The 11,622-nt window shown below is 40.7% G+C and overlaps 2 protein-coding genes across 3 annotated transcripts in view; both read right to left on the bottom strand.

Annotated features, from left to right (window-relative positions):
* The window catches only part of LOC307043203 (sodium/calcium exchanger 1-like), a 112,684-nt gene that overhangs the window by 12,309 nt on the left and 88,753 nt on the right, over positions 1 to 11,622 (bottom strand). Inside the window, exon 5 of one of the 2 annotated variants that reach the window (XM_079687514.1) lies at positions 5,074 to 5,180. In XM_079687514.1, the coding sequence (XP_079543640.1) occupies positions 5,074 to 5,180 (107 nt within the window). Of the gene's footprint in view, positions 1 to 4,665; positions 4,776 to 5,073; positions 5,181 to 11,622 lie in introns of both variants that reach the window. The other variant, XM_079687513.1, reaches the window with a different exon arrangement.
* Positions 1 to 11,622, bottom strand: part of LOC307043204 (mitogen-activated protein kinase kinase kinase kinase 3-like) — a 99,101-nt gene that overhangs the window by 59,679 nt on the left and 27,800 nt on the right. The window lies entirely within an intron of this gene.

Raw genomic sequence — 11,622 nt, 5'->3', positions numbered from 1 at the left:
AATAAACGGGAATTAACGGGAATAAACGGGAATAAACGGAATTTATGGGAATAAAAGGGAATTTACGGGAATAAATGGGAATAAACGGGAATAAACGGAATTTATGGGAATAAAAGGGAATTTACGGGAATAAACGGGAATTTACGGGAATAAACGGGAATTAACGGGAATAAATGGGAATAAACGGGAATAAACGGAATTTATGGGAATAAAAGGGAATTTACGGGAATAAACGGGAATTTATGGGAATAAACGGGAATTTACGGGAATAAACGGGAATTTACGGGAATAAACGGGAATAAACAGGAATCTATGGGAATAAACTGGGAATTTTCTAAATTGAAGGTTGGCTCTTCATAGGGAACTTAAATATAGTTGGGGAAAGTATATTTTAGCATAACCTTGACTAAAACAAACAGATGCCATTCAAGTACACTTGAATATCCATGCCATAGCACACTGCTTACTGCATGGCTATTGAGACCACACCCCCTACAGGCACTGTGCATTCCTCCATCACATGCACAGATGATTTCGAGAAGACTGGATCACACTTTGAAAAAAACTTGTTCTGTTCTACTTAAAAAAAAGAATTATTAAAAAAAATCTGTTGAAATGTCATGTCCAAAATTCCCCAGTTTAACTTCCCATGGAAACTTTCCGGAAATGTTCCGCCCCTTTGCAACCCTAGTACCTCTATGTTCATGTCACTCTCGTTAATGTAAATGTACTTTTTAAGCTGCATAATATATCACAGACCAGCAGCAGCAGCCCCTAACTGTTTATTCAGCACGGCTAAAGCCTGTAATTCATTCAAGTCTCTTCTGTCCTCAGTCAAACAGCTACAAGAGAAATGACTGAACTACGCTGTTTCTCTCCATCTCTCTGTATAACGTTCAGCTCCTCATATCAGCTCAGCAGATGCCAGATTCAATGCTTGTTTAGTCAGTACCTTAATCCTGTCAACCTCTGTTTGCTTACAGCCAAATAAGGAAATGCAAATGAAACAAAATCAACAGGAAAGAATATCAGGCTTTTTATCTCCGGCTCTGAGGCATTTCCTTTCTGAAGAACTGGTTTGACAGAAGATGAAACGTGGCGTTACTGGATAAGAAACGCTGACTCTGTTCTTTCACTCGCACACTCCCTGAATGTTAAAGCTGCTTTCTGGGATTTATATCTGAATGAGCAATTCACACATGAATCAACATTAGAGAGCGGTTTCAGCTACTGTCTCTGGGGCAGGGTGCTTACAAGCCTGTTTGAAACATGTGGGGTTCTGCCAGATCGCATTGGGAAAATCAATGTAACTTTCTACGGTCTCTCTGCAGCGTTTACTTCTGTGTGAGAAGGATTCATTAATTGAAAGCTTTTTGTAAATATTAACACAGAACTAGAGAGGGAAAAACATGAAATACCAAATCTTAGTTTCATGTTGCTGATACTATGTACATTTGTAATATAGATGTCGTTATGAGATGATTGGCTTGTATTGTAAAATTATCAGGGAAAAATTTGATTAACAGTTTTGCTGCATTGTATTTACTTTTAATTACACATTAAGCAACCGTGATTAATATCTTGAATAACTTCATGCAGCATGGGCTGGGTTTAAAACGATGTATGATTAAAATGGTAATCATACAATAATTAAACCAAATTACTGTGAGTTGTTATTTTGGAATCAAATTATATAACAAACACGTTATTTTGATCGGTCCTGACCATAACGTGTGAGTTATATCATTTCACTGCACTCAGATCCAAGATGGTCTATCGTACCATGCGTCATGGGCTGAGGCCATAAAGATCTGTGCAGGGCTAATTTAGCACAGAGAGAATCAGCTCATAAAACACACTCATTAAACACACCAGCCCACTGCTTACGGAAAGTACCGCTGTGTGTATTTGTGTGTGAGTGTGTGTGTGTGTGTCTTCGTCTCTCTACCCCGGAGGTGTGTTTGATCTCCTGACTGTGATAATGTGAAATCCAGCCCTCGTCTTTGATCCCCTCATCACTATAAACACTGCTGATGCCTGATACACACACACTGCCATTACCACACTGATAGCAATGCTCTCTCTGCGCGTCTAGTGGTGTGTGTGTGTGTGTGTGTGTGTGTGTGTGTGTGTGTGTGTGTGTGTGTGTGTGTGTGTGTGTGTGTGTGTGTGTGTGTGTGTGTGTGTGAGAGCTACTCTTAATGAGTGCACACAGTAGAATTTAAGGGCATGAAAACACTGCGTTTAGTGATCTACCTCAAACTACATCCATGCACACTTATCTTTTATTTCATATATTTGTCTTATGTTGTGTAACCAAAGAAATAGATCACTACTACAACAGCTGTTACGGATATCTCAATCACTAGTCTGTGTCTGCGTTGGAAAGGCAATAAATAACAAGTGGAAAATCGCCTGTGTTTTTACAACTCTGTATCACATTAGCTGGTAATAGAAGAGGAGGGAGATGAGAAGCATGGAAATGATAACGGATAAACAGTGGAAAACGGATGTGCAACACACACACACACACACACACACACACACACACACACACACACACACACACACACACACACACACACACACATCTGCACATCTGAAACCATAACCACCATGGGGTTTTAATTTCATAAATGTTCACAGTGTAATTGATAATGATGTGTTCGTGGCCTAACAGCCATTAGCTACAGAGACAGGTTTAATGGTCTCCCTGAGAAGGAGAGGCTTTGCTTGTTATATGGTTCAGATGAGACTGAAGGCAGTGTACTTGTGGCTTTTCTTCTCTTTTTATTATACCAGGAAATGATAATGGTACACTGTGAACATCCAGGAAATGTTATTAATTTACCCCATAAAGGAGGATAATTCTCTCCCTGTGATGCCACACAGCTTCAGTGTTATATATAGTTTAACACTTTTTGTTGTTGTTCCTGAAAGCATTTCTTAAGCAAAGGCTGATTTTATTCTAATAAAACCTCTAATACCCATAATGATAGCAGTTTTTCTCATGACAACAATGTCTTTTCTATGCTATTTCCTTAAAAATCTGCATCGATATGTGTGAAATGTCTGGGGGGTTTATTTCTTACCATGAGACCAGAACGTAAGACTTTGACTTGCTGTGAAGGGAATGTATGTGCCTGTAAATGCCATTCACACGATAGCCATACACACAGTGAACATCCTTTGAGATATGATCTGTTCATGTCTTTTTGTGCGCTTATCTGTGACATTTTAAAACACCAGCAGAGAACAGATCTCCAAGCTTGAACAGCTCTCAGCTGGATAAGGAGGAACAAGAGGATCAGCGCAGAGGAGAAGAGAAGGAGAGGAAGGAGAGGACAGGTGTGATTCCCACTGAGTGTTCTGTACAGACCTCTGAGGAGAAGCAGAGGAGGAAACGTAGAAAAAAAGGAAGGAATTACTGAGAAACACAGAAGGGAGCAGCAGGATCGCTCCCGTGTGTTAAACCTAAATCCCAAACCGACAGGCCGTTTAAAACCGAAGCGATTAGGGAGCAGTGTTGCGTTTTGTCCCTTTGAAAATACTGCATGAGTGTAAATGATGCTTTGATTTGACTTCTTGTAGCATTGCCAGTTGTTAAGTGCTTTCTTTCCCTTGCCAGCTTTAAAGTGCTCTAGCCTGGGCTATATTTGGGCTTTTTATGAAATAAATGTGCATTAAATTGCACAAAGTCCACTGAGACAAACATCACACCTACTCTACAGTACGATGTCCTCTAACCAGTCATGTCCTTGTCTCCTTGCTTTGCCTCCATGTTGGGCCTTTCTGTGCTACACTTCCTAAACATCAGCTATCGATCAAATCATCTCCATGGATATTTCTGTTGCTGATGTTTTTTTCTTTAGATGCCTCTCTTTACTATCTCCCACGTCTTTACTCCATAATAACGGCATGAAGTATGAACTATTGTAGTAAATAAAACAATAATTGGCAACTGACAAATACTGTTAATTAGAATAAATGGCACAAAAAGTGTTTTTTCCAGACGTGTTATCGTTTGTTTTCTGTGGTGTTTCTAGAGCTGTTTCTTTAGCATCCAAAAAAAAAAAGTTTTTCTTGCTGTAACAAGCACGCCATTTCCTTTGTGCAATGCATTGTGGGGAAAACGCAACTTAAAACACTCCGGTTGGATTAACGCATAGATGTGATACATGTTATGTAAGTGTGCCTGCAAACTCTTAAGTTCCCATTACGCATGCTCTGCTTGGTACAGTGTTTTGACATCACATCTAAACTTAGGAACAAACTTTAGGTGATGTTAAATAATATTATTCTGTCGTTGTATCCCTTTAAGCTCATGCTTAAATTAAAGTCAAAAGGGTATGACTGCTGCAAGTACAGCTAAGAGTAAAATAGCTGCTTATGTATACATTATTATCAATGGGTATGCTTGTGTAATCAGATAAGGCGCATTTATAATCTTAACAGCTATATTGGTTATTTCTCTTATTTTGAAAACAATTTCAAACAGCTTCTGCGTCAGAACATCTTTTGTGAGGTGACTTTAGTGTGAATTCATCGTAATAAATAATATACTTAAGGTTAAAACATAAAAGTTAATTATGCATTTGGCCTGCTGATTTGGGATTCTCTAAAACCTTGATTGAATTCATTCTCAGTGCTGATTGGCTGTCACACCTGTCCGTTCCTTCCCGCTGCGTCTCCATTCGGGCTGCTCAAGCAGAACGTAGAAGGAGGACTGCTTATTGTACTCCTCCCGGTCTAAGATCCTAATGGTTATGGTCTGCCTGTATGGGAACACACGTACACACATACATAGAGGGAGGTCATGAATGCATGCATGGTAAACAAACAACATGGCAAGGTATGTACACATAAACAAAACACACACACACACACGTGAGGTGGAGGAGTGGATGTGGTGAGATGAGGTGATCCACAAACTGCTGCATGTTCACTGTCATGGTGAGGACACATCAGGAGAAATGAATCTAAATCTCCTCCATGTGATGAGAACATGCAGCCTCGGCAATGTGGCCGGGGGTCAAGAGGTCACGAGGCCCCCCCCCCTCCCCCTTTCCTGACCTTTGGTGTCGTTGCTCCCCACCAGGCGAGGCCCTGAGATCTCTAAGTAGAAGGTTTTGTTCTTCTCGTACTCCTCGTCGTCGATTACTCTCACCTTGATGATTTTACTGAGGAAGGGGAAGAAGGAAGAGAGGGAAAGGAAAAAAAGAGAAGGCAGAAAAGTGAGGAAAAGGACAGCAGGAAACCAAGAGGAAGCAGAAAAGGGCGGCATTTGGTTTTCCCACAGGCATCGTTTTAAAAGAATGTCAATCAAACAACGTCTAGTCATCAGGTGTCTTTTTCCACCTCATCTAAGCAAATCATCTGTAGTGGGTTTTATCTCGGAAGGAATCGGAGCAGCTCACTTTAGTCTGACAAGATGTATCTGATCAAGTCCTCCCGCTGCCGGACTCAGGTGCTGATTAAGGCTCAATTCAATCGTGTACTCGGGATGTCCGCCTTTTTTTTTTTTTTAAACTACAACTTTGGGACTTGGATTCTAAAAGCTAAATTAAGTCTGGCAGCGTCTGGAGAGTTTAGAAACTCAATTTTGGCAGGTTAACAATTATGACTCATGATTATGAATCTGACTTACAGTTAGGAAGCTTTTAGGATGCGGCTGCTGGTTTCGTTTGTTGTATTTCACACACACATTGACTACGACTATCATAAGATGATTTGACATAATTAAAGCCATGCAGTGACAATTGTTGAAGTCTAAATGTTTGTTATTTCGTCGTTAATCCTTTCTAGTTCATTTAGCGAAAGATGCCAGTGGGAAACCAGGGACAAATCACCATCAATTCAGCCAATTCGTGTTTAAATTCAATCAAAAATCTATAGTTCAAGATGCAGTTGAATGGTTATGACACTCAGAAATACAAATAGTACAAAATAGCTCTAGCAATATGAGTTATCAATTATTTCATATTTGGCTGAATTGAAAGTGACGTGAGATTGACTGCAGTTTTTAAAGTTGCACAGATCAGCATATAGACAAGTCTGAGACATTAAAAGAAGAAAACATGATCCAAGATCAGATTCAATGAAAAAAGAGAATGAGCAAGAAAATCATAAGAAAGAAGAAGTGAATCTTTGCTCTGAAAAAGATGTCTGCTGCTGCATTGAACACCTTCAAGGAGACACCAGCTCTAGTGTGTGACTCAAACCATAGAAAACCACTTACAAATCAGAAAAAGCAAAATGCGAATTTGCCACAAATGAAACAGCACACGTACAACATAACCTTCTTTGCAAATGCATCTTGTTTGCCACTTTCTAAATGCTACATTTGACACAAATCTGTCCGATGAGCCAACGTCTCATCCGTCACGCATATGATTAAGTTCTGCTATCATCCTCCATCTAAACCTTCTCAACGTCAGATAAAGAACCAGCAATAAAACCACAGGGATACTGACACACACTGTTTGGTCCAGTTTTCACCAATACAGACAAAGTGTAGCTCCTGCTAGCGGTCAACCAGAGCTCCAGTGATACTCAGAGTGGAGTGTGTTTGGGACTGTGTGTATTTATTGTGTCACTTGGCCTTAGTCACATTCGGCAGGGGAGCTAATATCTGAGGTCACAGCTAGGCTATGGAGCGGTACGCAGTGTGTTTACAGTGTGTTGTGTGTGTGTGTGTGTGTGTGTGTGTGTGTGTGTGTGTGTGTGTGTGTGTGTGTGTGTGTGTGTGTGTGTGTGTGTGTGTGTGTGTGTGTGTGTGTGTGTGTGTGTGTGTGTGTGTGTGTGTGTGTGTGTGTGTGTGTGTTTGTGAGAGAGAGCCTGTGGGCGTGTGCATATGTGTGATTTTATCAATAACAGAGAAGAGAGATAGGATACTTTCTAATCCGGGCTATAGGATGTCAAATGGGAACACACACACACACACACACACACACACACACACACACACACACACACACACACACACACACACACACACACACACACACACACACGCTTATATAAGCCATTATCAGAGGCCTGTTACCTGTTTTAAACGAAGACTAAAGGAGTGAGCAGTATTAAACCTGTCTCCAGCATGCAGTCTGCGCTGGTTCTAGCTAACTGAGAGTAGCAATAACAAACAACAAATGTATTGAATTCCAAGGAGCACACCTTCATACAGTAAAGTACCAGTGCAGAATGACTCCTTTTCAGGATGGTAGAATATAATATATCCAATATATCATCAATCAGGGAAAAAGTGACACACACAGTTCAGAACATGGGTTACAAACTAACAAATTGGTCAGCACTAGTTTGGATTGATTTATCATTAGACAGATGTCCGTCAAAACACAACTTGTATGCTGCTAATCTGCCCATTACTTAACTCAAATCAGTGCTACTGCTGTCCTGTTTCTTCTCACTGTATTTGGAAAGCTTTTCTTTATTTTAAGCTGTTCTGTAATAGTTTGGGTTTGCTTTGTTGGCTTGTAACTCGACCTGCTGTTACTGCTGCCCAAGTCTGGTTTTATCTCTGTCTGGTTTACTATGAATGAAATTGGTATGCCTTATATTATGATTATTTGTTGAACCTGTTTCGTGCTTTTATTCTGCCAACTTTTGTAGCTGCCTGTTTAATTCTGGCATATTAACAGTAAAGCTTTTAATATGCTCTAACCCTGAAAATGCAAATAGGAAGAGCACGGTACTTCAATCTGAAAGGTAAAAACTAGCATAACATTGCAATGCTTGGGTTAAATTCCCTAAAAAGTGCTCAGTAAATGAATAAATCTTCATTTCTACATGCTAGCACCACCAGCCTTGGCATCTGCAGCATTGCTAATTGATGACAGAAGACATAAAGCGGCCAACTAATCATCTAATTATACATAAGCGCATCATAGGTTAATCTGCCAGCTGCAGCACACAAGCAGAGTAAAGGGTAAACTATTCAAATGTTGTGTATAAACGACAACACATGAGAATGTCAAGAGTTACCTCATTACACTGGAGGGATTACAGCATTTATCACTGTCCTGTAATAGGACGGTTTCACCCTCTGGCCTCGAGAAGCTGATGACCAACAGGCTGTCACTAAACACTCACACAGCAGCTGATGTGAGAGAGGGAAATATACCCCTGCCTCAAGGTGGAGCCCTTGAGCAAGGCCCTTTATACCTCCAAACTGATAGTGGAAGAGCTAAGGGAATAGTTGTGTTTATATTCCATTGGGAATATAATTGCTGCTGCAACTACTTCATTGTATACAAGGTTTATAGCCAATGGAGGAATAGTACACAGGCAATTATTATAATTTTGTGTCTTTGTATCACATTTATGAGATATGGAAAGTCAGTTGTTGATTGGCTGCTTTTCTGCTGTATCCACCTCCTCATTTTGCACCCACATTGCTAACAAAGCTCTCATTAAAAGTCCGCAGCAGCCTCATCAGCAATACATCAATCACAGACGGACCAGTAGCAGCACTATTCCCATGTGCGCAGGATTTGGGGCTGAATTTATTACCAGAACAAATGTTTTTGTATCATTACCCTAATCTTTTATTGCCTTTGTCAAACATTTGACCAGTAATGGCTCTCTGACTTGAAATCCGATGACTTAAACGACTCACCGCGTGGAGTGAAAATAGAAACTGTGATTCAACTCTTGACATGATCGTGAAAATTAGCAAATAAATCATCTTTACAGCGAGACACAGACTGCTTTCCCCCGAATGATGACTCCTCTGTTGAAGCTGGGAAACCTCACAGATGACCAACTGGCTGGAAAGACATGCACACACACACAACCACACACACACATGCTCACATACGGTACTTGTTTAGTCAAACAGACAGATCCAGACAGTGCACCCATGCAGATATAATTAATCCACAATTAACTAAATTTTTCGCCTTTATTCGCACCCCTCCTACTCCTCCCTCTTTCTCTTTTTTTACACCTAAACACACACACAAAAACGCACACACACACACAAGCACTTCCCTCCACATGACAAACATGCTGGCTGTACAGTGTGCTGTCCCATTGCCGTGGAAACGCAATGTTTGGGTAACCAACAGGGGTGGAGAAGATTGTTTCCAGACCAATGATGTGTGTGTCTGCGTGTGTGTGTCTACGTGTGTGTGTGTGTGTGTGTGTGTGTGTGTGTGTGTGTGTGTGTGTGTGTGTGTGTGTGTGTGTGTGTGTGTGTGTGTGTGTGTCTGCGTGTGTGTGTCTACGTGTGTGTGTGTGTGTGTGTGTGTGTGTGTGTGTGTGTGTGTGTGTGTGTGTGTGTGTGTGTGTGTGTGTGTGTGTGTGTGTGTGTGTGTGTGTCTGTGTGTGTGTGTGTGTGTGTGTGTGTGTGTGTGTGTGTTTGTGTGTGTGTGTGTGTGTGTGTGTGTGTGTGTGTGTGTGTGTGTGTGTGTGTGTGTGTGTGTGTGTGTCTGTGTGAGCTAGTGAGTGTGTTTGAGAGAGAGAGAGAAAGCGGGAAAGAGGTCACATACTGTACACACACCACCCTGATTTGTATGTGTCAGTGTATATACTTGTGCGTGTGTGTCTGTATTAACGTGTGTGAGAGACACCCTGATAGAACACAGTAGCCTTCATTGTTTCTATTAAGTGGTGTCTCTTTGTGTGTCTGTTGTTCATCACATGTTCATCTATAAATCATAAATTAGAGGGAAAAGTAAACAAATGCATGTGTTTGAGAAACATGTGATAGGGACACTTAATGAATGTTGATCATGGTTGTTTCCTGTGACGCTACGCAGAAAGTATTTGCTATTCGGCTGTTTTCCACAGTCTTGGCGGAGTGTTGAAGTGCACATTTTAAGCCCATACGCAGGTGGTGTAAAGCATTGCAACAATCTGCCTCCGTGGCTGCTAGATATTTGATGAAGTTGGTGTCTGGCTTTAAGATTACATGACCTTTCCTTTAGCTGATGCTTTTATCCAAAGCCATTTAGAATAAGCACATTAAACCCTGATAAACAAACTAAGAAAACAAGAATCACACAGGTAAATAAGCTTTCAGGAAGCCAAACCATTGTACATGCTGCTGCATTGACTTTAAATAATCCAACTCTTTCAAAGTGCTTCATAAAGAACAGAGAATTTATTTTATTGGCCAAGTTGCCGTCACAACAGGTGGGTTTTCAGTCGGTGACGGAAGACGTGTAGCCATAAAACCATGTGTCTCCTCACTCTTAAGGATAAGAAGTAAAGTTGGTTCTCACAAGGATAGAAATACCATCACACACACACACACACACACACACACACACACACACACACACACACACACACACACACACACACACACACACACACACACACACACACACACACACACACACACACACACACACACACACACACAGGTGGTATCACACTTGCGTGGCAGCATTCACAAATGTGTCACACCAGCATGCTTTCACACACTGAAGGAATTTCAGCTGCAGGAGTTCAAAAACACACACAACCCGACACACCCTTTACTCCAAGGGCCACAATGTGTCTAAATGTGCGTCTCCATAGAGAGGTCCTATTTCTGACTTTGCCAAAAAGCCGAGAAAAAGGCTTTGACAGATCTGCACTTCTTCATCACACTCCATCTCCTCTTCCCCTCCCAAACACTTTTAACGCTTGGCCCCTGTCACAGTTTACAAAACATTGAAATAGAACTTCCCTTGAAGTAGCCAAAAAATAAGAGATTTATAGAATAAACAGCCAATGATTATTCAAAAACATCTCGACGGAGTCATGTTGAAGTAATGGACAGGATCATAAATTACAAACACACACCTTTGCCAATCTGAATGTGCCAAAATATGATTTCACTCTGTCTGCTCATGTAGGTGACCTTCACTTTCCCTTTTTGCTGATCAAGTTGTTCATGTTTCTGTCATGAATTTCCACTCATGCTTCCTTGCAAAATAAATGGTTTTTGGATCTAGTACTCCAACAATTTGGACCCTAAATATCTGCCGTGCTGCTTTGAGACAATGGGCACTGTCAGAGCCACATTTTAAAGGAATACATCACATGATTTGGCTCATAAACATTAAACTGATCGTCATTTCCCTCATGTTCCACGATAACATTGTACCATAGAATAAATTGTTTATCTCCGAAGAGAGGACACTGGAACAGGACAGGGAAAGATATGAGGCAATGTTTGGCAGTTTTGTTTTAGAGATTAAGGACATTATACAAAATAAACCTCAAAAGGACAAAGGGAGACTGTTTAAAACTTGAACTATATGCAATAGATAAATATCAGTTGGATCACAAGGAGCCTGTTTCAAAACTAAACCTGTACGGTCCAACAGTTCACATGTAAAACATCTAAAAACACCTTAAAGGTCACCTATCGTGCTATTTTTAGGCAATAGCATAGGTCTCAGATATATACAAATATATAAAAAACATTTCTATGAAGTGTTTTGCTCAAAAAGATCACCCATTCTAGCCATACCTCATATCCCTCTATTTCACTTCCTGTTTCAAAAGTGCTGATTTGGGGTATAAAGCTTGAAAAAAAAAATGGATAAATAAAAGGAGGGGGCTGAGCTCATGCGGGACCCGGCAGCTACTGTCTAAACTAAATACTGC

The sequence above is a fragment of the Notothenia rossii genome (assembly GCF_949606895.1).
Source record: "Notothenia rossii genome assembly, chromosome: 6".
In the NCBI taxonomy this organism is placed as follows: Eukaryota; Metazoa; Chordata; class Actinopteri; order Perciformes; family Nototheniidae; genus Notothenia; species Notothenia rossii.
The sequence above is the reverse complement of the archived record's forward strand: the minus strand, read 5'-3'. Positions and strand labels throughout refer to the sequence as shown.